Source organism: Ochotona princeps, chromosome 5 (genome assembly GCF_030435755.1).
Source record: "Ochotona princeps isolate mOchPri1 chromosome 5, mOchPri1.hap1, whole genome shotgun sequence".
Lineage (NCBI taxonomy): Eukaryota > Metazoa > Chordata > Mammalia > Lagomorpha > Ochotonidae > Ochotona > Ochotona princeps.
In genome coordinates this window covers 88,388,097-88,415,147 of record NC_080836.1, presented here as the reverse complement: position 1 = coordinate 88,415,147, position 27,051 = coordinate 88,388,097, and the positions used below count along the sequence as shown (strand labels likewise).

General features: G+C 41.6%; 1 protein-coding gene across 8 annotated transcripts in view; it reads left to right on the top strand.

The window, feature by feature from the left end:
* The window catches only part of FN1 (fibronectin 1), a 64,200-nt gene extending 41,338 nt beyond the window's left edge, over positions 1 to 22,862 (top strand). For 3 of the 8 annotated variants that reach the window (XM_058664982.1, XM_058664977.1, XM_058664975.1), the window contains 20 exons: positions 1,012 to 1,101; positions 2,374 to 2,643; positions 3,368 to 3,484; positions 4,117 to 4,281; positions 4,830 to 4,985; positions 5,876 to 5,989; positions 6,847 to 7,116; positions 8,249 to 8,436; positions 9,868 to 9,955; positions 10,184 to 10,360; positions 10,621 to 10,710; positions 10,924 to 11,103; positions 12,189 to 12,278; positions 13,249 to 13,709; positions 14,950 to 15,088; positions 17,038 to 17,202; positions 19,061 to 19,186; positions 19,691 to 19,797; positions 21,631 to 21,741; positions 22,096 to 22,862. In XM_058664982.1, coding sequence (XP_058520965.1) covers positions 1,012 to 1,101; positions 2,374 to 2,643; positions 3,368 to 3,484; positions 4,117 to 4,281; positions 4,830 to 4,985; positions 5,876 to 5,989; positions 6,847 to 7,116; positions 8,249 to 8,436; positions 9,868 to 9,955; positions 10,184 to 10,360; positions 10,621 to 10,710; positions 10,924 to 11,103; positions 12,189 to 12,278; positions 13,249 to 13,709; positions 14,950 to 15,088; positions 17,038 to 17,202; positions 19,061 to 19,186; positions 19,691 to 19,797; positions 21,631 to 21,741; positions 22,096 to 22,167 — 3,176 coding nt within the window. In that variant the 3' untranslated portion in view covers positions 22,168 to 22,862. The remainder of the gene's footprint in view (positions 1 to 1,011; positions 1,102 to 2,373; positions 2,644 to 3,367; positions 3,485 to 4,116; positions 4,282 to 4,829; positions 4,986 to 5,875; positions 5,990 to 6,846; positions 7,117 to 8,248; positions 8,437 to 9,867; positions 9,956 to 10,183; positions 10,361 to 10,620; positions 10,711 to 10,923; positions 11,104 to 12,188; positions 12,279 to 13,248; positions 13,710 to 14,949; positions 15,089 to 17,037; positions 17,203 to 19,060; positions 19,187 to 19,690; positions 19,798 to 21,630; positions 21,742 to 22,095) is intronic. The other 5 variants (XM_058664980.1, XM_058664976.1, XM_058664979.1 and 2 more) reach the window with 5 other exon arrangements.
* Positions 22,863 to 27,051: the final 4,189 nt, after the last annotated feature.

Genomic DNA, 27,051 nt, shown 5'->3' with positions numbered 1-27,051 from the left:
GCCAAGAGCTTCTACCAAGTCTCACATCTGGGCCAGCCACTGCTGCTTTTCCAGATCATATGCAGGGAGCTGGAGTAAAAGTGGAGCAGTCAGTCAGGACTTGAGCCGATGCCCATATGGGATGCTAGTACCGTACGTGGAAGCTTAGCTTGCTATGCCACTGCGCTGGTCCAAACAAGAACATTATTAAATCTGCCTGTCTACATGGATGGGCAGTTGCTTCTGTTCCAGAGTCTTTGGGAATCAGTCTTCACAGCTTTAGTCAACATAGGAGCTTTTGCATCCCTGCAAAATACCAATGGCCATCATAGCCACCCCCCGCCACTAGAGAATTCATTACCCTGCTTTTAAGATGAAACAACTGAGGCTGCCAGGGGTTAAGGAATTTGTCCCTGGCCAAGCAGAAAGATTGAAGTAACAGCCAAGCAAACAGCTACCTGGTCTGATGTTTTTGCAAACCTCTCAGGAGCCTCTACAAAAAAGACCAAAGGGCAGGTGTGTGTTTGTCGGAGGGAGGGGAAGGATGAGAATATAGTGGGTTCAAAGGTCAAAAAACAACTCTGAACCTTTTGGAGAGATGATAATCAGGAATACCTATCTAATGTTTTAGAATTAGTCTCACCTTAATGTGGTAGAACGTACCGCACTCCCTGTGGAGTGTGGCTCTCCTTTCTTAAAGGTTAATTGCTAAGACTTTCTCTGGGTCAACATGTGTTATTTGGGGCAAATACATTAAAGAAAGTAGTGTTTTTGTGCCTTAGTTTTCAGATTTGCACTGCAGGGATAATTGTAGTAAACGAAACTTTGGGAAGTGGGAGATATGTTCATTGTCCTGAATTCAGTGATGGCTTCACAGGTAATACGTATCTCAAAGCTAGTGAAATTTTACATGTTTATACATATGTTATATGTCAATAAAGATTCTTTAAAAAGCAGCAATCCACGGTGTGCTTATGTACTTGCCATGCTTCCAAGTGCATGTTTAAAAATAAGTCCCACTTTCTTCTTCAGATCTCCTGCCTTTGACAGAATATTTGGTCAGTGTCTCCAGTGTCTATGAACAACATGAAAGTGCACCTCTCCGGGGAAGACAGAAGACAGGTGAGTCATGTTGGGGCTGAGCTTATCAAATCACCTTCACTTCCCAGTTGAACCAGATGAAATGCTACTCCCAAAATCACTTCTCTGTCCTTGGTGGTGAGGGTGCATATTGCCTTGTCCTTACTTGTTTAGCACTGGTCTTGAAATGAAGAGATACTCTATTCAACAGTTAATAATTGCTAATTAGTAAGAAGTAATTGTGTCACTCGGATTCTACTCATTGCTTCCAAGGAGAATTGAAATCATTCTTCAAAAGAATCTGCCCCTGCCAAACTCGTGGTCCCTATTGCTAAAAGTAATGATTAAGTACCTCCAACTAATGACTAACCCAGCATTGTCATTGATATCTAAATATTTCTAGCTTTATTAAGCTGGTCAATTTATATCCACTTTCTACCTGAAGAAATGTTCATTTACAACAAAAAAGAAACTAAATTCCATAAATATTATTCCCTTTGTTAAAACAGTGCTTCTTTTAGTTTTTTTTTCCTTTAGAAATTATAGTTTCATATACTGACTGATTAATTTATAGTCCGCTTGCTTCCAAAGGGAAGTGATGGTATCTCATTCTGAGATGATTGTTATTGGACAGGATTAGTTAATGTGATAGCTGGAACAGAAATTTGCTGGCTGTTCCAAAGAGGTCACATATTTTGAATACGATATAAACTCAAAATTACTGTTGATTGTTCAAAAATGCACTGTGTTCTCAGTTCAAGTGGAACGGTCTGTGCTGTAATTTGTGTAGAAGCATGTTCTTAGTTTTGGAGTTTTCAATGCCTTGTGCCATTGCCATTCTGTTGATAGTTTAATTTTTTCCTGAACGTAAGACACTTCTTAGAAAACAAAACTTACCTTGGGCATACACAGATCTCATGTTACGTTTGAGAATTCACTGAGGATAAAAACGTAATACTTGAACACTGAAGCACTTGAAAATATCAACTCCCATAGTATTTTAAATGCCTGTCTTCAAATGTAATGTAGACATCTAGTAGAACAATACGTGAAAAACACCAAGATTCCCTAGAAGAACAAAAAATGGCATGTGTGCACTGGCTGTTTTTGAGTTTATGATTTTAGAAATTGTATGTGACATATCTGATATCTCAACCTGAGGTTCCACATATATCAAGGCATTGATGAGAAAGCACCCGCACACTGGATACATGTCACTTTTCCCCACACCAAGTGACCCTTTGTCACTTCCCAAGCCAAGGGTGTCTTACCTTTTTCTACCCCTCTTCTTCTTCACTCGGTTGGGAAAATCAGGTCTCGCTGCTCCAACTGGCATTGACTTCTCTGACATCACTACCAACTCTTTCGTCGTTCACTGGATTCCTCCTCGAGCTCACGTTACGGGCTACTGGATTCGCCATCATCCTGAGCACCACAGTGGAAGACCTCGGGAAGATCGTGTGCCCCCAAATCGGAACTCCATCACCCTGATGAACCTCAGTCCAGGCACGGAGTATGTGGTCAGCGTCGTGGCTCTCAATGGCAGGGAGCAAAGTCCTCCTTTGATTGGCCAACAGTCAACAGGTAACTTCTGGTTTCCAAAGAAATTCAAGACCTCCCTATGTAGGTGCCATAGTCAATGAAGTAGCCCTGTAATTGGAGTCATCACCTCTTTAATGAACAGATCAAGTTACAAGGCAGAAAAGGGAAAGGAGAGAGAATGTAGGAGGAAAAAACTCCTTTGTAGAATATAAGAGAATAATTTCTTTACCCCAAGAAATTTCTCACCTGATTAAATATTTGTATGTTTTGGGTAAATAAAGTTTATTTAGAACTAACTGTATTTCAAAATTGCTTTAAAAATATGTTAGTGTGATAGTATTGCTGTTCTTATGAGGTTTTCCTGGATTCGAAGGAAAGTGTCGTCGTGGTATCTAATTCCCTAGTCTCAAATGGTTAAGCCAGACAAAGTGGAAGGTCAGCAGATGTTGCAAATGTAAGCAAGTAGCAAATACCTAAGATGATGAAATATGAGTTATCATTTTTGTAACTTTTCTACAGTTTTGATTTTTTTTTTCAAAATAAAAACATAGAGGAAAAATCTGAAATGACTTTCAATCATTTTATCACCATTTGAGATCCTTAACCCCTTACCTTGAATTGTGTATAATTTTAGCTCTGCTAAATTAGTGTACTATTTGCATGATTGCATAAAAGAGTTATAAAGATAAGCAACTTGAATAAGAGTGGTGGATCTCGACATTTTTTGGAAATTATGAGTTTGAAATGCTTTTCATGTTTCTTCTAGTTTCTGATGTTCCAAAGGACTTGGAAGTTATTGCCTCAACTCCCACCAGCCTGTTGATCAGCTGGGAACCTCCACCGGTCACAGTGAGATATTACAGGATCATGTATAGAGAAACAGGTGCGCTACTAAAATGCTGCTTCACACTCTGGTCAAATCAAGTTCCTTTGTGGGTAATCTGCAAGCACAGCAGTGGACATGCAGTCAAAGGATCTTTTGCAAGCTTTTTCGGTGGAGTCTAGTCTTTTCCAAGGACACGTGGAAGATGTGTATGATATAAATGATTACAAAACAAACAGAAGATAATTTATATAATGCAACTAGACGGGGGGGGGGAAATGCTGCAAATTCACAAATATCAATCATGAAATCAGTGACTTTTGTTTCTCTTTTTACTTTTCTATATTTTCCAATTTTCATTTAACAGTTTTTAAAAAGGATATGTATTATCCTGTGTAGAAAGCTTATCTTCTTTTCCCATTGAACATCAACCTACAATTCAGTGACTTTTTTGCAGCCACAGTGTTAAGAGATAGCATTAACTACAGTTGTCTAGATTTTTTTAATACTTGTATCAAACTTTGCTCCATGCATAAATTGACTGTTCTTTTCAGGCCCTATGCATAGTGTCCTTTGAAGTTGATTAAGCGATTGGATGGGGGTATTTAACATGCTGCTTTCACTACGCTAGTTCACTTAACACCCAGATGAATCTAAACTTCTCACACTCCAAACTAACTATTTTTCCACAGGAAAAAATGGCCCTGTCCAGGAGATTAGAGTGCCTGGGACTAAGTCTACAGCTACCATCAGTGGCCTTAAACCTGGAGTAGAATATACCATCACTTTGTATGCTGTCACTGGCCGAGGGGACAGCCCAGCCAGCAGCGAGCCAATTTCCATTAATTACCGAACAGGTACAGACACCCTCTCTAGGAGTAACACCACTTTTTAAAGACAATTTTCAACAGTGTCTGTCAAAGTGTTTTTCTCATTGTGAAATTGACTTTTCTTTTTAACAAGATAATAACCTGCTGTTGATGCTTATAACTGAGTTTTGAACTTAGATATTTAAGGAGGCACCTGAAAGGAGTTTTTGGCTGTCTTGTTAATTGACAAATTCTGTGTGTCTACAGCTGAAACAGGCTTAAGGGGTGGTCAATAAATGTTGAAGAATGGATGAGGGCTGATAAGGTAAAAAAAAAAAAGCAAACACCTGCTTGGAAATGCAGTTTATTTATTACAGGAATAGTCATCTTGGAGATAATTGTAAAAGTGAATGAATACATGTTCCTGTCTCACACACAGAAAAATATAACTATATTTCTGCAAAAAGCAACATCTGGATGAGATTAGTGGAACTAAGGGATCATGTGAATGTATCCCAGAATTTCCCAAAAGACATGTGCAGCTTTGTCCCCGAAGACTTGCATTTCACTCATTTCTCCTTTGCTTTTATTTGCAGAAATTGACAAACCTTCCCAAATGCAAGTGACAGATGTTCAGGATAACAGCATCAGTATCAGGTGGCTGCCTTCTCGTTCCCCCGTTACCGGTTACAAAGTTACCACCGTCCCCAAAAATGGCTCAGGACCATCAAAAACTAAGACTGTAGGCCCAGGTAAGAACAGCCAGCATCACACGTCTAGCAGCATGGATAGAGTAGGACCAAGGAACGTTTTTGTGAATACAAACAGCCACCAAGACTGGCATGGTGGTACAACATCCTATATCACGGCATCTGACTTAGCTTCTCAACCATCTTCACCAATGCACACTCGGGAGCAGCAGATGATGGCTGCGGTATTCAGGTGCCTGGCAGCCGCATGAAAGACCCAAATGGAGCTAAAGACTCCTGGCTTCTGCACAGTCCGCTTCCAGCTACTGGGGGACACTTGGGATGTGATTTACACACACCCACACCCACACACACATACTCTTCCTCTCTCTGTGTGTGTCTCAAATAAATATAAATAAATAAATAGCCACCCTACCGTAAGTACTATCTGTTTATTGTCTTATGGCATAATTTCCCTGTCGGTGAGCTCAAGGGCTGAGATTATTACCAGTTCACTCCGGAGTAGAAGTTTAAGGACAGGTCATTTCTGTTCTAGCATGCATGTGTCTGTCTAATGGTATGGATCTTCTCTTGTGGTTTTCTTTCTTGTGCACAAAGATGCAGCAGATGGTGGCTTCAACTCTGACACCTTTGTGTTCATACGAAATACTTGTTAGTGAGGATCTTATGGCAACCTCTTGAAATCAAGTTCATTTTTATTATTCTCAATGGCAGAATTACACTGTATTACATTGTAGAGTTTATCCTTGAGTAAGACCTTACTCCAATATAATCATTTGCAGCAGTAGTAGACAACTTTATCCAAGAGGAAATGTGTGCCACTCTTCCAGGATCCTTCCACAAGGATCACTTACTATTGAACACTCAACTCACTGGGTGACTTTATAGTGGATGTCATTACATGCTGCGTTTGCTCTTCCCTCCCTGTGCAGATCAAACAGAAATGACCATCGAAGGCTTGCAGCCCACAGTGGAGTATGTGGTCAGTGTGTACGCTCAGAGCCAGAACGGAGAGAGCAAACCCCTAGTTCAGACTGCAGTCACCAGTAAGTGCCCAATGCTTGGTTTTCATTTTTACTGTCAGATTTTGCTCTTGGGTTCCTGAATGCCTTCTGTTTCTGAATGCCTTCTGTGTGTCTTGTATTGATATCTGAGAACTACTGTCTTGTCACTTAGTTTATAACTTCAGCTGAGCCCTTGGTGAACACCTTTTTTCTTCTCAGTGGCAAGCAATGAACTTCAGTGAAAAGAAGTTGTAAAACCACTATCGTTAGTTGCTGTGCTTTAAATTGCTTTTGCTCAAATGGCCTCAGCACAATCTTATTTGCCTATAGCGGATCTACAAAATATTTCGCTAGGACCTCTTTTTTCTACCACGGGAAGGAAAAGTTGATTGCAGTGGGCCTCGTGGACCTATTAGGACTTAAGCATTTAAAAGACTGCTGGGACTAGTATTCCAAGTGTTTTTGTAGATGAGGGAAAAGAAGAGTTGAAAAAGAGTAAAGCAAACTGAACCTAACACTGAAAATCAACTTTGCCGCTTCCAAGACGTAGAAAATAGAGGTCTTTAAGACTAACATCACAATGCAAAAAAAAAAAAAAAAAAAAAAAAAAAAATCAAAAATCAAATCTTGGTAGAATATCTTAAGAACTCTCTCAAGTGTGGGAGAATGTTTCTAGATATCACATACAACTGTTTTAAAAAGTGATGCAAAATTAAATATTTTCTAAACCAAAGATATCTAAGCAAATGTCAAGTAATTTTCTAGGTAGCAATGAGTTAATTGAAATTTAATTCAGCGAATAAAATGGTATCTGAGAAAACTGCTTTGCATGTTATGAAAAAATGCTTATTTCACAACTTGCTTTTCACATAACCTCTTACCGTTAATTTGCCTAACAGACATTGATCGCCCTAAACGACTGGCATTCACTGATGTGGATGTCGATTCCATCAAAATTGCTTGGGAAAGCCCACAGGGGCAAGTTTCCAGGTACAGGGTGACCTACTCGAACCCTGAGGATGGAATCCATGAGCTAATCCCTGCACCTGGTGGTGAAGAGGACACTGCAGAGCTGCAAGGCCTCAGGCCGGGTTCTGAGTACACAGTCAGTGTGGTTGCCTTGCACGGTGATATGGAGAGCCAGCCCCTGATTGGAGTCCAGTCCACAGGTATATCGTTACTGCACCATCCGGGTGCTCACGGGAGCAGCGGCTGAATGCCCCGCTGAATGAAATATACTCTATTGGGCTATTGATTCCCATATAAGGGGGTAAAAAAATAGCAAACGATCAGGGCAAACTCAGAGGTGTTGTTTAAACAAACCTGATGAATGGTGATTTTGGAGTATCTTGGCTTATAAAAAAAGGCCATACCATAAGATATTTGAAGATGATTTTGTGGATTATTTCCTAAGCTGTGACTCCCTGTGGTAAACTTCCCAGTGCGTAAAGGAAGGAAATTTGGCATCCCAGGGTCAGCTCTAAAAACAAAGGAACCCAGATGCATTTCAGAGCAGCGTGGTTCTGAGAATGCCTGGAGCCGACTCATCTTCCCTGGGAAGATCGCGTGTGCCAGTGTATAATCTGCTTTCAAGATTGTGATTCAGACACGCAGGAAACCGTCATTAGGGCAAGCACTCTCCCCAGTTCTTTATCCTCTAGTGCGTTGTTTGTGAAGCAGAACAGAATGCTTAAGATGTGTCCTGGTGACAGGATAAACCGCAGAGGTGACAACCTAGATTATTGCTCTTTGCTTCTCTTTTCTGCTTCTGTTGTAAGCCAATTTTCTTCTTACGCTGTACCATAGAGAATACTTCAGATTTAGCAGTAATATCTGCCACGGGGTCCAAGGAAAGAGACAAAAAGAATAAGTCTGTCTTTTTAAGGTGAAACACTCTGTGAAATGGTTTTTCCACACTAAGATCATTTCTATAGAAAAAGAGCTCTTGCTCATCTTTTCATACGAGTGAAAAATCAATCCTAATGGCCAATAAGTCAATTCAGCTTCTCTGGTTTTTCAGGGAAGAACAAAAACAAAAACAAAACCCATTTTTAAAACCGCCCATTTTTTAAAGTTCTGGCATTTTCCCAAGCATTGTTATTTGAGAATTGGTGGATATAAAACCTATTGTCAGAGAACATTTTTTTTCACATTGCATCTCTTTTTGTACTTTCTTCTCCCAAACCTCTGTTTGCCCAGAGAAACCCACCAGACCTAACATTCTACTTCTTGAAATTCACTAGTTTCGTCCTTTTCTGATTTTTCTGTACTTTAATCTGTAACTAATGATCATCCCAACAGCCATTCCTGCACCAACCGACCTGAAGTTCATTCAGGTTACACCCACAAGCCTGACTGCCCAATGGACACCACCCAGGGTCCAGCTCACTGGATATCGAGTGCAGGTGACTCCCAAGGAGAAGACCGGACCAATGAAGGAAATTAACCTTGCTCCTGATAGCTCGTCTGTCGTTGTATCGGGACTCATGGTAAGAAGTTACATTCTTTCATTGCAATAAAGGAGTTGGTCATCTCTTACATGGTTTATAAGGTAGAAAATACAATGTGGTAATCTATAGTTTTCTTCTGCCATCAAAGAATTTTAGTGTGATTTTCTGTCAAGAGAAATTCTTTATACGGACCCAAACTCTTTCAGATGACTCTTTGAACACAGTTTATAAGTAGCTTTGGGGTTGGTGCAACTCTTTTAGATGTATTTTGCTTATTTTAAAAGATAATTTGGGGGATGGAGGTTGTGTATTTATATATTGTTAGGTGGGAAAACCTTAGACCACTTTAGTGATACATTTTCTCTGTTCTGTTACTTTTGCAAGAAATATTATTCAGTTTACACCAATTCAATTTGACCCTGCCCTTGTTAAAACATGTTTAAATCCTTCTAGACATGCATGCAGAAAACTGGATGAGAATTCATGGGGCTGAAATGCGTTGTAATACAAAACTAAACTTAGAGGGGAAAAAAAAGATTCCCACATAAAGCAGAGCAAACTCTTTGCCATGATTTCTACTTTCCAGATCATAAAGGCAAAAAATAGGCTAATGCCCATCTTCTTCCTTTTTTTATACACTTTTGTAAGTTGTGATTTACTTTAAACCCAAAAGCATTTTTAAGATTGGTGGCTGGTTGCTTTTAAAGGTACAGTTACAGAGATTGAGAGAAGCAAAGAGAGAGGCAGATTTTCTTTCTGTTGGTTTACTGCCCAAATGACTGAACAGCCAGAGGCCCCAAGTACTTGAGCCACCTTTTGCTGTCACCTCAAGCAGCTCAGGGAGCTTGATCAGAAACACAGCAGCTAGGACTGAGAGCAGCACTCAGGTATGGATTCAGGCATCCTAAGCAGCAGTTTATGTCACAGTGTCTCCCTCCAACACCACAATAGCATCTTAAAATTATCTAGTTTAAATATTCCGTTGATCCTCTATAATGTAAGAATGAAATTAATCAGGGCCAGTGCAATGGCTCAACTCCATAATTCTCTGCTTGCAAAGGCCAGCATCCCAAATAGGCATCAGTTTGTGTCCTGGCTGCTCCACTTCCCATCCACCTGTCTGCTTATGACCTGGGAAAGCAGTAGAGGATGGACCAAAACCTTGGGACCCTGCACCTGTGTGGGAGACTAGAGAGAAGCTTCTGGCTCCTGGTTTCAGATCGGCTCGGCTCCAACCAAGGCATCCATTTAGGGAGTGAACCAGCAAAAAAAAAGAAATTTCTCTCTGCTTCTCTCTCTATAAATCTAAATCTTCCTAACAAAAATAAACAAATTTTAAAAATAAGATTAATCCAGAAATTTATAGTGCCTTAGGTTTTGCCAATTTGTGGTTTTCTTTTACCCAACATGGTAGTGACATTACTTGAGTTTCATGCAATGACACTGTTTATTACTGTGCCTTATTTCCAGGTGGCCACCAAATACGAAGTGAGTGTCTATGCTCTTAAAGACACTTTGACAAGTAGACCAGCTCAGGGGGTCGTCACCACTCTAGAGAGTAAGTAATTAAATGTTTTAGTTTGACAAACCTTCCCTAGCAACCAAAATGAGAGAATGATTGTATTTGGGTGTATTTGGTGAATAATGAGGAAGTATTTTTAAAACCACAGTCTTGTATGCAAAGGAATCCTCATGAAGTTTATGGAGAAATGAAATCCATAGATAATATTCACATTCCATAAACTCTGAGGAGCAGGCACTGATCTTGAGCTGTGATCTTGTGCAGATGTCAGCCCTCCGAGAAGGGCACGTGTGACCGATGCTACTGAGACCACCATCACCATCACCTGGCGAACCAAGACAGAGACCATCACTGGCTTCCAGGTCGATGCCATCCCAACCAATGGCCTGACTCCAGTTCAGAGAACCATCAAGCCAGATGTCAGAAGCTACACCATCACAGGTCAGTGAACCCATGTTAGACTGCTTCTAACATAACATCTTTGCATTACTCTAGCTGCGGTCTTGGTGAGCACCAGTGGTTTGCTTTTGAAATATATTTCTCATCAATGAGCAAACATTCATAGCATGCTGTGCGTTAGTGTTCACTCTTGTCATCCACATGGGCCTAGGATGGCAAAGAAACTAAGGAAATTGTACATGAGATTGAAAACTCCCTGATAAAGCCAGGACAGTTGCAAATCTTTACTTGTTAATTTACAGGTTTGCAGCCAGGCACTGACTACAAGATCCACCTGTACACCCTGAACGACAATGCGCGAAGCTCTCCTGTGGTCATTGATGCCTCCACTGGTAACTACACTTTCTACTGAGATAAGGCAGTGGACCTAGGGAATCAATCATGTGGATGGGCTGAGCTTATTTTGTAAAGATCCCAAAGCCTCAGGTTTATAGCTCACAGAATCCTCAGATTCCCTCAAGTCTGTTTAGGACTGAAGGAAAAATGTGAGAGTCGTTTTCTTGGTTATTCATTTATTTAGAAACTTAACTTTGGTTTTCTTTTAGCCATTGATGCACCATCCAACCTCCGTTTCCTGGCTACCACCCCCAACTCTTTGCTGGTGTCATGGCAGCCACCACGTGCCAAGATTACTGGCTACATCATCAAGTACGAGAAGCCCGGGTTCCCTCCCAGAGAAGTGGTCCCTCGACCCCGGCCTGGTGTGACAGAGGCCACCATCACAGGTATTGCTGATTTTATGCTGTGATTTTTCTGTGAACTGCCACTGATACATGAGGTCCTTAGCAAACCCCAAGTGCATCTTGATGCTGTATTATAAGAACAAGAATCCTTTTTCCTGATAGCTTCCTAAGGCATTCTCTCTTCAGGAGCTATAGTGCTCAATACCTATATTGTGCTCTCAAAAGGCAGGAATTCATGAAAATACAATTGCAGGTTTACTGTCATAGCAAAACTACACTTGCTGTTTTTTAAACCTGCTACCTGTTAGTTGAATCCTGGGGGGGGGATGGGAAGATACTTTTCAAATCTAAGCATCTTTGACTGTTGTCACCCTGCTTCTCCATCTGTGGGTTCGGCAGAAGTTGACTGTTGCTTTTGTCTGCAATTTCCGGTTTCACAAACTAAATCTGGAAATAGGACAGTGCTGGCCATGCATCTGGAGAGAAGACCTAGCACAGGGAGGAGTTTTCACTTCAATGAGAAAGATGAAAAGTCTCTGGTACTTTTGTGTAAGAAATTAAATATTTAAAGCACTTCATAGGCTATCAGCTTGTGGTAAAATTCCCAGACAAATACCAGAAGAGACACTGCTTTTTTATAAATTTGGGGGTACAGGAACATAGCATTGGCTGTTGGAGAAGTTGAACTGGATCGACACAAAGGCTGCTCATTGTCTCTGTTGCAGCGCTTAGCTTTCTTTAGTCTAACTCTTCCCAGATCTGCCACTGAGGGCTGCCTGGTCACTATACCTAAATAACTTCCTGTAACCCATCTGTAATGATCTCTCTCAAATCATGTCCCACAGAACATGTATAGACAACATATTAAATGAATGCACTGGAAACAGCGTGAAAATGCTTACTCAAGTGTTAGATTTGATAGTAAGGTCATTGGCAAAGGGGCCTTCAAATGCAGAGTCTTTGGTGTATATGGGGAAAAAAAGGCGGGGGTTGATTTTGCCTCTCAACAGATATAGAGGCTACTGGAAGGGATCTGCTTGCTCCCAGCAACCTCTGCTGATGAGACCAGCTGCCAGCGGAGTGGCTAAATCCACCAGCGTAACGCAATGGCTCTGGTCTTCCTTTAGGTCTGGAACCGGGAACCGAGTACACCATCTACATCATTGCCCTGAAGAACAACCAGAAGAGTGAACCCCTGATCGGGAGGAAAAAGACTGGTAAAAAGAAACCTCGGGGTTAAGAAACTAACAGCACACAATTTGCCATTGAAAATGTTCTCTACGTATCGATGCATTCTTGTGGAATTTTCTAACAGCATAATTTATAAATTATACTTGAATGATGTAACATGCTCTGCAGGGTTTGGATTTATTTTTTTTTCTTTCCTACAGTCAGTCAATACAAAGTCTTGTTATTCACCTTTGAAAACCTCAAACCAGATATTGAAATGAACAGTGACATTGCTGTCATTGCTGCCTTTTTTTAAAAATAACTTCTGTTTTAAAATTATTTTCAACTCCCCCCCCCAAAAAAAACAAAACAAAAAACCAAACAAGCAAAAAACAAAAACAGAGGGAGATAAACTCCTCCCCGCTGTCTTATATGATTTCTAAAACTTGGAACTAAACAATGTCTTGTTTTTCCATCCAGTTTAACTTGAAAAAAGCAATACTGTGTTAATGGTGTTGCAGGAAATTTTTAAAACAAAACATAGGTGTGTTTTTAATCCATTCTTTGCCATTTGGAACCATGAGAAAGTTATTGAGCCATGCCTTTGTTATTCTCATACTTCAGACACTGATGTGATTATTCTGGATTCTAGTTCTTATCATCTGCTTTTACGTTTTTTAAAGGAGAGAAAGAAAAGGCTGCACATTTTAGCTCCATTAGGCTTAATTTGAGCAGAGGCGGTTTCTATGGGGCTGCCTGGTTCAAAGCTTTGTGTGTATGATAAATTCATACTAACACTTTTTTTTTTAACTTTCAAGAAACCTTTGGGGAAAAAAATCCTAAAGATTTCTTTCAGGAAAAAAAAGTGTTTTGTGATCAGAGAACTGCTGATTTCCCAGGAGCTTTGATCAGATTGATGAACGGTCGTTGTTGCCTGTATTGATGATGACAATGATTGCTGCTATTTCCTGGAGCTTAACATGCTTTGCTTTTTTGGCTCTAACCTCTCTTGGCTAGATGAGCTTCCCCAACTGGTAACCCTTCCACACCCCAATCTTCACGGACCAGAGATCTTGGATGTTCCCTCCACAGTACAAAAGACCCCTTTCATCACCAATCCTGACACTGGAAACGGTATTCAGCTTCCCGGCACTTCCGGTCAGCAGCCCAGTGTTGGGCAACAAATGATCTTTGAGGAACATGGTTTTAGGCGGACCACACCACCCACAGCGGCCACCCCTGTAAACCTTAGACCAAGACCCTACCCACCGAATGTAGATGAGGACTTCCAAATTAGTCACGTCCCCAGGGGAGACGTGGACCACCACCTCTATCCTCACGTTCTGGGACTCAACCCAAATGCCTCTACAGGACAAGAAGCTCTCTCTCAGACAACCATCTCTTGGACCCCATTCCAGGAGAGTTCTGAGTACATCATTTCATGTCAACCTGTTGGCATTGATGAACAACCCTTGCAGGTAATTCATTTTTCTCTTTACTTCTAATGGGGTAGCCCAGAAAGGAGTCAGCTAGGTAACGAAAAGGAACAGTGTGCCCTGATGGGAAAGTGAATGCAAGTCCAGTAGGCTCAGCAGGATGGCGCATTTCATCTCTAAGGCTTTAAACCATCAGACTTAGTTCAGAGTCCCAGCTCTGTTGCTTCATTTCCATCATGCCTGCACTAGCCAGAGGTGGGCCAGGCTGAAGCTGTGGGCCTGAGAACTTCTTCTTTTTGGTGGCCAGGACCTTAGTACTTGCAGGGTCATCCCCTGCCTCCCAGGATGTGCATCAGGGAAAGCTCAATTCAGTGAAGAAGCCAGGACTCCACCCCAGTCAGTCCAATAGGCCAAATTCCTACTCCTTGGTTTTGTTTTGTTTTGTTTTTGTTTGTTTGTTTTTTGAATCTCAGTATGGTTGTTTTCTGGAGCATGTATTAGAGAGTCTCATAAGCTTTTACTTCCTAGACAGAGTGGAATCATTTTTATTATTCTCACATATTTGAGGCTTCTTAGTGACTCAAGAGTTGATCCTAGAAAAGAAGGAAAAATATTCTACCTTCATTTACATTTATGTGAAGAAATCTAAAAATGTCCTTCTTTTATCACATGTCCTTGAAGAATCGCATTATCTATAATATGTCTAAAAAAGAAAAGAACTTAGGGGAAGCTTGCGTATCAGCTGTTAAAAGTGATTGATTCCCTACCTGAAACTTCTCTTCTGTTCATTTGTCTTGCTGATGTTAGTATCCATTTTTATCGTGTCCTTATTTCTAGAAAGTAGAACAGTTTTTAAAGCTGACTGCAACTGTGGAAAATGTATTCAGTTAGAGACATGAGCTTGAGGATTCGTCAAAGTGTTTTCAGGATTGCCACTTCACCCAACCTCACCGCATCTCCCATTTGGTGCAGTGTCCCGTGTTTTAGGGGAGTGGGGACTGGCTGGGGTTTCCACTGGACTTGCAGACTAGGAGTGCAGCAGCAAGCTGAGACAAAAGCTGTCTCTGGCACTGGGGCAGGGTCCATGGCAATTCTGGAACATATAGGTAGACTAAGGGCAAGAGCACGTGTCAGGAAAGATGGCAGCGCATCCTAAGCCCTTCCTCTTTGTTCCCCTTTGAATGGTTGAAATCATGCAAATCAGTGAGTAGAAACATGGGAGCCCATGTGTGTTCCTCACTGTAATGCCTTGTCCCCTCCTTTGGATGTACAATGAAAACAGTTCCGAGTTCCTGGAACTTCTACCAGTGCCACTCTGACAGGCCTCACCCGAGGTGTCACCTACAACATCATAGTGGAGGCGCTGAAGGACCACAGAAGGCATAAGGTGCGGGAAGAGGTCGTGACCGTGGGCAACTCTGGTACGTAAACACATTCAGGCACTTTGTCCCCTCTGGACCTCACCAGAGGTGGCTTTTCTCTTGGCTATTATTTGGTTGCTCTTGTCTGTTAGCTTTGGGAAATAATGCTGCACATTGACATAAAGTAAATGAAAAATTTTAAACTCGATTATTTATTCCCTATGGTTTCCCATAGTGTCTCGCACTAACGAAACATAAAATTGACTGACTTTCAAACAGATATGAAGATAGATTTTAAAGTCCTTGCTAGCAAGTCTTGAGTTGATGCAGAGCACAAATTTCCCGATATTTTTCCTCTATGCCTTCTGCTTTTCACCACATCGCTGTCTTCTTGAGTAATTTTTAGCAAAAAAAGAAAAAAAAAAGATTTGTCTATATTTGAAAGTTTTTTTTAATTGTATACATTCAAAATCTTAAAGATTAAATGTTAAATGGCCATTGACTGCAGCACTTGGAAAGCTCTGTTAGAATTGTAGTATGCCACCTTGCTTTTCAACTTGCAACCATCAGAGAGGTTCAGAAAGAACTTGAAGTGGACTGTGATCACAGTTGTGAAAATCGAATCTTCCACCTGGAGGCTCCACTCCTGCAAGCAGCAGGGAGTGGTGGAGACAATTCCAAGGACCAGTGACTTAATTTCAGCCTCCTTCATCTGATAAAAGACTGCTATCTTAAATGAATAAATTCCTGTGAATTAAACAGATGACTACTCGTATTTGACCGGCTGGGGAGAGAGATTATTTTGAGTTTGTTGGATCACATATTGGTAGTCATGCTCATCTTTTGTTCATTTATAGTTTTACTAGTAGAATGCCATGTGAAGAAAAAAAAATCTTCCAGCGTGTAAAGGTCTTTTTCCTTTTCTACATCTTTTTTTTTTTTTTTTGCGAAATTCCCCTTCTATGACTTTTGTTAGGGTAGATTTTAATTTCCAACTATTTTTAGAGTAATGAAACCCCTCCTAACAGTTTAAGCTCCTTTCATTTTTCTTTCCAAGATCTTAATAACAGCTGAAATATTCTGTAGTCTAGCCAGGTTCTCCCGGCTTAGACACATTCCAGATTTCCTAGTTCTTCAGGACTCTGTTTTCTTATAAGGTGATACCTTTAAAAACATTAGGCACGCCACATACCTATTGTTTTTGGACTTGTGATCATTCCACTAAAAAATACATAGTGAAATTTAAAGCCAGGCTAGTTTAGCTTACTTAATTACTAATGAATAACTTGAGGTAGGCTTTGTTTGCGTAAGTTGTTTTAAAATAAGCCTCTTAAAAACTAAAAGAAACAAGATTTTGAGTGACATGAAGAGATTGTCTATTTCTAAGCCATCCTATTTGAAAGGCTTTCGTTTTGTCTTTGTATAAAGCATCCTGCAACAATGTGCAAAACCTCCAATTTCTTCAGTAGTAAGCAAAAAAGTTCAATAACAAAAGTGAAGATCACATTGCGATGATAAATGAGAATAATGATTCTTAAATTTAAGGAGTGCTGTGTTGTCAGAGGACCAATGCTTTGAATTCTTGGCCTCACACAATCTTCACAAGACCCCTAAGATAGTTTGATTATTGTTGTTATTATCCTTCGTACCAGATACCAGAAAAGTCAGGCAGAGATGTTAAATAACCAACTTGAACTAACTTAACAGCCAGTGGGGAAAGACTGCCACCAATGCACTTACCTAGCTTAAATTTCCTCAAGAATTGTTCCATATTCTACAATGTGAATTTGCCAGAAATGACCATCTCTTAGAAGCAAAGACAATTATGAAAGGTGGGCTCTTCCTAAGAGACTTGCAGCAGTTCCCACCGGTGGCACCTGCAGGTTATTCACCGAAGCAGCTGACGCACGGATGGCTGCAGTTCTGGGTTATGACGCTGTGTGCAGTATTCACTGTTCAATGCCACCAATAAAATGTCTTCTGTTGCTTTTTCCTCCTTTTCTTCCCAGTCAATGGAGGCCTGAACCAGCCCACAGATGATTCGTGCTTTGATCCCTACACAGTTTCCCACTATGCCGTTGGAGAGGAGTGGGAGCGGTTGTCTGAATCTGGCTTTAAGCTCTCATGCCAGTGCTTGGGCTTTGGCAGTGGTCATTTCAAATGCGATTCATCTAGTGAGTAGCTTGCGTTGTCCAGCGCCTTGTCCGTCCATCCCTTCCGGTTCCACGCATTCGCACTAATGTGCCAAGGAGGCATGTTTGGCAGACACATGTCCTTCCAAACATGAAGCAAACAAAAAATGTTTGACAAAAAGTAACATTTTGCATCATACAAAATGATGGGAAATTTTACTTGCTGAATGTTGCTTCACTTCATGGGTTGTATGTGGATACAACCATTAATGCGTAAGTCTGTGGTGGTAATGTGGTTTTTGAAATTGTCTGTTACATGTACTCTGTGAAGTCAAGCTCAATGGAACCATGGGTAATGGAGAGGGTTGTAAACACAGAGAAACCCCACAACTCTTTTAGTCTTCAGTATTGAGTGAGATCAGTGGTGAATATTTGTACTCACAAATAGTCTTTCCACACAGGGCAAACTGCACAAGTCCTAGTAGACACACACTGTCACGTTGTCACTGAAGAGTAAACAGTTACACACACATGCACACGTACTGTTACAAACACACACCCCAACCTAATCAGCTTGAACATTACCATTAATATTTATATTAACACACACATTAATATACATAAAATCATGTAGGTCATGTATATGTAAAAAATTAAGAATCAACTTTAATTAAATATTTAATTTTCAAAGTATAAAGAGAGTAATTTTCCAGATTTTCTTTTAATTAAAATGATCAGAGTATTTCTTTATTGTCATTTGATGTTTAGTATCTGTATTTGTAAATTTTTTTTTTAGTTCTTAGGATGTGTAAATATTATTGACAGCTATTCATTCTTATATATGTTAAACATTATACCCTATACATAAGCTTCCTCTGGTCATCTGTGGAAATGATGTTCTGTGAAGACAAAATAGAACAGATTTTTTAATGTGTTTTCAACACAGACATCCATGCTTGACTGCCAGAAAAAAGGAAGTCAGGCAGTTTAGGAGGTGAAAGTTTCAATGTTTGGTATCAACTAAATGCTGGATTTTTTTTTAAACTTCTAAAAAAGAAATTCTTTTAAGTTTGTGCATTTTTTTTTATCAGTGTAGGTTCTTAGGTGCAATTATAGAGGATCATTTATGCTATTGTTTAGCTCAGTTGACACATTCTTTGCTTAGATGTTATAATTTTCTTACATGCATTGTTACAATTTAAGGAAGATCTGATTGCTGGCAAAATGCAAGAATTTGTGTATTTTTACATAAACTTTTGAAGAGTAAATAGTCATCTTTTCTGTGTGGTAATTGAAGACGGACTGTGTGTGACTTCTGGGTGTTCCCTAAAACTGTTCTTTCATCTTTAGGGATCATGACCGTTACTTGTTGTTGTTGTTGATGTTGTTTGTTTTATGTTTTGTTTTACTGCCCACCCTGAATCTCTGACTCTTCTCTGTTTACCTTTAGTGAGGGGTGACAGACACCCACAAGCCAACTGACCTGTTTGAGGCTTAATTTAAATGTTAAGTGTCTAGGGTCTTTCAGACCCAAAAGCTTATTTCTTTCTTGTTGTTCCTAAAGACAGCCACAATCTCAGTCCTACTTTAGCCTTCCATAGTTTTGAACCTTAGCAGTGAGTGTTTAAATGAAATTCATTAACTATTCTTATGAATTATGATTGCAATGGAATAAATTAGATTTAAAAAAACCATAGAAAATGTTAAGTGGTAAAAATCCAAGATTTTAAAAACCAACAAAAACTATACAAATGGTTTGTCCTAGACATTAGGACCTTTAAGAACTGGAAACAGTTCTTCAAGATCTGTGGCTTTTAAAACCTTTTGACTCACTGCCGTGCTTTTCTTTGAATCCAAACACGCAAATAACTCTTTGCCTTGATTTTCCCCGCCCCTGTAGAGTGGTGCCATGACAACGGTGTGAACTACAAAGTTGGAGAGAAATGGGATCGTCAGGGAGACAACGGCCAGATGATGAGCTGCACATGCCTGGGCAATGGAAAAGGAGAATTCAAGTGCGATCCTCGTACGTCATCACACATCATTTTTAGTGCCTTTACACACACTCCCACTTTCATTACCTGGCTGTAACTCTCATTTCCGGAAATGATTGGAGACTTTTAGGTTCCTTTGAGGAGTGAACAGTGGGTTTTTTAATCTTTTCATGTGAGACAGCAGAGCCAAACTTCAAAAATGTGTCATGATTTAATGTTATCATGGGGTGCTTTTTATTGGAGTATTTGACCATTATCTGCAGTGCAGTGTTAACAAGGAACCTTTATAGGTCTGTAGATTCAACTCTTAAAAATAGCATTTCCTATTGAATCCTTTATGGTTGATTAGATTCTGAAAATACTGCCCTGAGATCTGGGCAGAGGTACTTCTCCGCGGATGATTCGCATAAATACATTGGATTTGTGCTGTGATTGTATACAAATTCAAGACAAAAATAGAGCCTAGCCCTAGGTGAAGTCTGCATTATTGTATGCATCTTTTCATTCCTGCGCTTCTGACTTTTGCCTACATGTAGATGAGACAACGTGCTACGATGACGGGAAGATGTACCATGTAGGGGAACAGTGGCAGAAGGAATATCTTGGTGCCATTTGCTCCTGCACATGCTTTGGAGGCCAGAGGGTAAGAGCAACTGTGCCAGGCTCCCTGCACTTTTGAGACAAAGAAGAAGTGGCTGCACTGCTGCATGGCAAACATCAGCATGACAGTGCCCCTTACAATGTTGACAGCTGCCAACATAAGGCTCTGCCAAAGTACCTCTCTTTTACCCTCCCTCTCCTAGCCAGCTCAGCACCTTGCTGTGCCTACTAGTCTCAGGCTGTCTCTTTGTTTTTCTGCAACAAAAGTACTGAATTCTCTGTAGCCCTGGGCCTCCAGCTCCATGCTGATGGGCAGGTGACTCTGTGGCCTTGTTAGCACTGTCCTAATAGAGGACAGACAGGAAAGGAGAAGGTGGTAATGGCTCTTAATGTCAGTTGCAGATGTTAACTGACAAAGTATCTTTAACCTTGCTTATGAATCAGGTATGGTCTTGAGTGGGTCTGGCAAGTACCATCCCCAGGTAGGTATCTGCCAGCAAGAAAGAAATGTAAATTGGCTGGGGCTCAGTTTGGCTACCATTTGGTGGGGAAGACGAAGCAGTAAGAAAATGATCACACCCTCTGGGAGAGGATGTTAGTCCAGATGGGCTTTCTCAGCTACCCTCTGCTTATTATCTATTGCTATGATATTAACAGTGGAAGAAATAGAATGTGGGGGGCTTTGGAAATCCATAGTTGAAGCCAGTACTTCTTAACTTTTTCTAATCTGAATGCCACTGCAGTGTTATGCAAACCACTGTGTCTGTCTTTAATATTATTTGAAATACCAAAATGAATTGACTTATGCCACAAAGATAAGCAGTAGAACATATTAGTCCATCGTTTTCAGTGGAGGCATACACTCTTCCAATAGTGCTCCACAGCCTGCTTGAAAAACCTGCCCCTACCTTACACTGAGTTTCAGTGGCAGATGGATTTGGCATTAACCAATTACAGATACCTAAAATGGATAAAAACCTGATGGAAAAATTATTTTAGGAAGATTAATCTGCACCAGAAGAGGGTCCTTAGGGGCCTGTCCATACCCTACCCAAAGACCTGGAGCTGCCCATGGCAAGTGTCCGAAGTGAGGAGGAAGCCGTTTCTCATAGTGATGGGAAAGAAACCATTGAGCTTTCTCTCTCTTTGCCCCGCCCCCTCTATATCCTTAACACTTTGAAAGACTGTAATCATTTTGATAGAACACTGTGATGGAGAACAAATTTGTTTGGAAGTAGATATTGGTCTCACTTTAGCAAACCTTTGGTATGTGACACCTGTTGTAAAAGAAAGCACAAAATGATACAGTTCTGGCGTGCAAACTGTTACATTTTTATTTGAAAGCAAAATCAATTGATTTCTTCGAAGTAGATATTTAACTGTGTTGTGTTAGGTATTATTAGTACAATATGGCTTTTAATTGGGGAATTTTCTAAAATATTTCAGTGAAAGTATAAGCAAGAAAGTAACTGTAGTGCTTAGGGTCCTTTCCATAATAAGAGAAAAGTCTCACTTGATTTTAGCAAAACTGGCTGCCCTAACAGCCAGCCTCATATTTGGCCTTCTGTGTAAGAGGAGCCAGCAGAGACACCCGCCCCCATGTGTCCCAGGAGCAGTCCCCGATGCTGGCAGATCCCAGACTCTCAGGGATGACTCAGGAAGAAGGAAAGGTCAGAAACAGACGAGGAGGGAGAAGATATGTAAATAAGACAAAATACAAAGGTTCTTAGATGACAGCATCGTAATTCCCTTTGTGATTAACTACTCTTGCTTCACCAGTGCGCAGAGCTGAAATTCTTCTTGAATTGGAACTCTGACTTATGATGTCCTTAGATGATCACCGTCCCCATTTGACTTTGTGTATCTGCTTTCTCAGGGCTGGCGCTGTGATAACTGCCGCCGGCCGGGATCTGAACTCAGTCCTGAAGGCTCCACCAGCCACTCGTACAACCAGTATTCACAGAGATATCATCAGAGGACAAACACTGTAAGTGCGAGTGTACTGTATCTCTCCCTAAACCCGAGTAGGTACAGAGTAGGGCATCTTTCTACAGGTGCCTTCCTTCTGAATGAACCAAATATTTTTTAATTGAAAAAATGAAGTAAAATAAAGCTCACAAATGCTAGGTATAATCTAGTACCGTAGAACATAATTTGAGTTAGAATTTACTAAGGTCTTGAACATCAGAGTCTAGTGTGCTGCTAGTTCCCTTTTACTAGAAGGAAATACTATCATATGATCTTATACACATGGTTGTCTTGGGAGTCTCCCCGACCTGCCTTTGTGTTTTCTGTATGCTTCACATGACCATTCGTTTGTCTTCTTCTTGTATTTGAGCAGAACGTGAACTGCCCAATTGAATGCTTCATGCCTCTAGATGTGCAGGCGGACAGAGAGGACTCCAGGGAGTAGTACTTCCAGCCCCGAGGGGCAAACGCGCGTCTCCGCGATGGCCCAGCCCAATGGATGCTGGCCGAGCCAGTGTTAGTGTGTTTGCTTCTTTGTAAGCCTTTTGCTCTCAAGTAAGGGCTCCAGCTTCAGCTCAACTCACGGCTTCTCCAATCATCACCCTGGGAGCGCTCTGAGACCTTTCTCATCCATGAGGGCAAGGTGATGCCCGTTCTGCTTCAAAATATTCAATACCGCTCAGTATTTTAAAGGAAATGATTGTGATTTGTGATTTGGTTTGGGGTCAGTAGAGAAGCATATATGCAACCAACCAAAATACCAAATGTGTTGAAATAATCTTACCAAAATATCAAGTAGGAAAGTTACCCAAACACTTCTGCTTTCACTTCATTCTCTGGCCTGCAACACTGTAGGAACAGCCTGGCTGTGTTACTGTGACATTTGAAATATTCACAGTATTCAATTTTCCCAAAATGATTCTAGTAATTGCCTAGAAATATCTTTCTCTTACCTGTTATTTATCAATGTTCCCAGTATTTTTATATGGAAAAGAAAAATTGTATGGAAGACACTCAGTATGCAGTTGACAAAAGGAATTTGGTATAATTATGGTTGGTGATTATTTTTTATACTGTATGTGCCAAAGCTTTACTACTGTGGAAAGACAATTGTTTTAATAAAAGATTTACATTTCACAACTTGAAACTCATTTTATTTTACATAAGGGGTACTTGAAGGGGGATAATCTTACCTTTTCTGTTTTCAATTCAAACATTTGAAAATATGGTGTGCCAGGCTCGCTCATTTCTAACGGTGTTTTCACAGCATGTACCGTATCTAAAATGCAGATTCATGGTGGTCATTTCGTCTCCTCAGTAATGGAGATGGCTTTATATGTGATAACCAGAAATTTAAGCAGATGCTCCAGCTGAGTTTACAATGCAAACAGCCTTTCTTGCTTTCTGTTTCTTCCATTGTAATTCTTCCCTCTCTCCCTTACCCTTTCTTTCCTTCAGCTGTTGAAGTTAGTTTGCCTACAAGGAAAATAAAGGAATAACCGGGATGTAGAAGTACTTGAACAGAATGGTATAACAAATTTTGTCATGGAATCCCCATAGGATAGTAACCTCATTTAGCTGGTTTTAATATCTGCTAGCTAAAACCTACCATGCTATAGTTAAGTACCACTGAAGAAAATTTGCTTACTCCTAACCTACAAAGATGAAAGATGATATTTTTCTTCAATTTTACAACTAAGCTTGGGATTAAATCTGACATTCAGAATAGTGAGTAGTAGCCCTGGAAGCAGTTGATTATTAATTAGGAAAACATTAGTAGTTCGTAACAGACAACAAGTGAAGTCAGTTTTTTATACTGTTGTTCAATGAAGGCAAGTATTTCAACAAGTCCTTAGCAAAAAAATATGAAGACTAAATCCAGAAAGATTTTGTAAAGGTTCATTTGTTAGCCCACATTTGAACTGATCTACAGCTTGTAAAATGTTCTGACATTTCATTTCTCATTTGGAGCAAGCTTCACAGTTTAATTTTATAGATAATACAGTTCTGATGAGTTTTGCTCAGCAAAACACGTGCTCAGACCCTGGACTTCTGTTTAACATCATTCCTCTTTCAACTTTATCAGCCCCACTAATTTGCTCCAAAGATAGTTATTCTATATCATTTTTATTTCAACACAGGAAGTTGGAGTGAGCATTTCGAGTAGTGAGAAAGAACTGCTTACTATACCCACATACCACAGAACAGTTCCTGAGTTTGAAGCTTGGCTCCAGCTTCCCGTTCCAGTGTGCTGCTAATAATCAGACCCTAGAAAGCAGCAATAATGGCTCAACTCGTTGGCTTCCTGACACCCTCATAGGGCACCTGGATTGAGCTGTAGGCAGCTGGTTCCCACCTGGCCCAGTCCTGCTACTGAGGGCTTTGGGGAGTGAAGTAGCAGATGAGTCCACATGTGCTTTTTCTGACCCAAATACGTATGTCACATAAAGTACAGATTCAGGAGATATTAAATGACTATCTCACAAGATGGGTTCTCTGCTCATGGGCGAGAACAGAACTGAAGATCCTTCTGCACACTGTGCAATGGAAATCCCATGGAGGTCATGCCCAAAAGAAAGCACGTAGTACTTCCATCTTCATGAGGATGTGGCTTGAAGATTCTTATATTTAAAAAAACAGAGAACAGCTTTGGGTTGACAGGAATTATTCTTTAAACCAATTCCTTTAAATCTAAAAATATTTTGCCTAAAATAAAGTTCAAATGGGGCCAGTACTATGGCACATAGGCTACGTGTCTGTCTGTGGCACCAGAAATTCATATGGGTAGGGTTCAAAAGCCGATGACTCCACTTCCAGTCCAGGCCCCTGCTGATGACCTGGGAAGGCTTAGTGAAGAGCCCAAGTCACTGGGATCATTTTAACTTTCACTGACTCACGTTATGCTTCCCCTAAAAATCAGCCCTAGCAAGCTAGATTAAAAACCATAATTAAAAGATTGGGTTTAGGTTTGGCTGCAGGGCTAGGGTGAAAGCAGCCCTTAGCAGTGTGGCAGCTGCAGGGGGTACCTGAGCCAGGTCGGACCAAATGCTTGGGACTCTGGCCATGTACACAGTCACCATGTGGTGAATGAGTCCTGGGCTTTGGGTGGCCAGTGCACCCATTGGGTGCCAGGCTCTGCCTGGGGCTACCTGGTGGTGAGCTCTAGGGTTTTTAGGGTATGAAACTGCTGCCTAGAGACATCCATGCATAATGGCAATGTGAGTGTAGGTGAGGGATGAATCCTGTGTGACTCCCAGCGACGGGGTCAGTGAACTTGTTGGCAAGCATGGGGACTGAGATCTGGTGGTTTGGAGGGGAGAGTCCATATGATCTGTTTGGGTCAGACTGATTCACCAGCCCACACGGGAGTCCTGAGATAGGACATCACTGCCTCACACCAGTCCACATGAAAGCTATGGCTGAGGGCATGTCTGGCAAGGCTACATCCCAGTACCTAAGTGTCAGAATAGGGGATGGGTCACATTAGGAAGGGTCATAATACCAACCAGCACACAAGAGAACCAGGTCCAGGGAAAGATTCTGCGAGGGGATAAATGGACCCAACCATGTGAAAACACAAGTCCTGCTGGTTAGCTTAAGAGTTGGGGTGGTGATTCATGGAACCTGCCATCACTCACAGGTAAAAATCGGACAACAGTCTGTGCAGATCAAGGCAGCAGCACCCAAATGTGCATACTAAAGCAGAGTTTGGGGTGGGCCAGGCTACAATGTTCACCAGCTCATACAAGGCCAAGATGGAAGGGTAGACTATATCGGGCACTGGCCTAACACCCACTGGTATGTATGAGATCTGGGTCTGGGAGTGAATCGAGTGGGAGAACTTGGGAAACTCCCCTAGTGGGTCATAACTCACTGATGACCACATGGTCCAGGCATGGGGATTGGGCAAGCTGGGCAAATTAGCTTCAACAGCTGACTAATGTGTGGGTTGGTTATGGAAGGGGCTGAACCAGGCAAGCCTGAGCAAACTTTAACTCACAACCAAGAACAGAAATCAGGCTGGAGCACAGGTCATGCCAAGCGAGGCTTTTACACCTACTTGACTGCATGCGCCAGGGATGTTAGACCACAGCATCTAAAGCAAAGGCTGAGACAGGTGAGGAGCTAAGCCAACTGGATCAGAGCAACCATTGGTATGTGCATAATCTATGACTGGGAATAGGCCCAGTTGGGGAGCTATGAGAATACACCCTTGCTGGGTTGGGGTTCCCACTGGTGAATGCAGAGGCCAGAGTGGGGGCTGTGCTCTGATCCGGATATGGCTGCAGTGTCCTTTGGCACAAGTGTAGACCAGGGCTGCGCACACAGAGCCAGGCTAGACTCCAGCACCATTTGGTGCTCTGGAGAACCAGAGTAGATGTAGGATGAACTAGGCTAGGTTTCTGCCCCAACTGAGCCATGTGTGAGCTGTGTGTGGGTATGCATGAGCCTTGGCTGGGCTGAAACATCCAGCAGTAAGAACTGACATGGACTGAAGGCCAGTCAGGAAAGGCCACTGTTACTGCCAGGACAGGGAGGTAGACTAAGTAGGACTGGCTCATGGACCCACCGGTATGTGCAAGATATGGCGTTTGGGGAGGTTCTATGGAGGAGCATGGGAAACTACTCTGTCAGGACACAGTACCTGAAGGTGAGTGCAAAAACCCAATAGGGAACAGCCCAGAACAGGCCAGGGAAAGGTACCCATCAACATATATTTGGCATAGGTCAGGGGAAGACCAAGCTGAACCAGTTCACATCAACCGCAGGTGAATCCGAGCACCAGAACAGAGTGTGGATTGGGCCAGGTGCAGCAGCAATACATACCAGTGCACATTACGGCTGGGATTGGGTGCCTTCTGGCCTGGGTTAGGCTGTAACCTCCACCAGCGTCAGCTGGAATTGGCGGTAGGCCAGGCAGGGGCCAGGCTACAGCACCCACTGGCAAATGCTGAGGCAAGGAAGGCCATGCCAGACTGGGATGCAGCACCCAACCAGCACACACGAGATCCAGTGAGTGAGGGGGCAAAGCTGGTAGGGGGAATGTGGAGAGCTCCTCTGCTGGACCACCATTCCCACTGGAGAGCTTGAGTTGCGATGGGGGCAGATCAAACCAGGAAGGACTACAACCCCTGTGGGACTCATGTGAGCTATCAGGGACAATCCAGACTGGGCGGTTCCTAACGGTGCAAGCATAAATCAGAGTGGGTAAGGGTTGGTTGGGTTTTGCTGCAGCACCAGCTGGTAGATGCTGGCACTAGAGGCTAATTCTGTCAAGTTAAACTTCAGAACCACCTGGAGAGTGCATGATCCAGGAATGGGAGTGGCC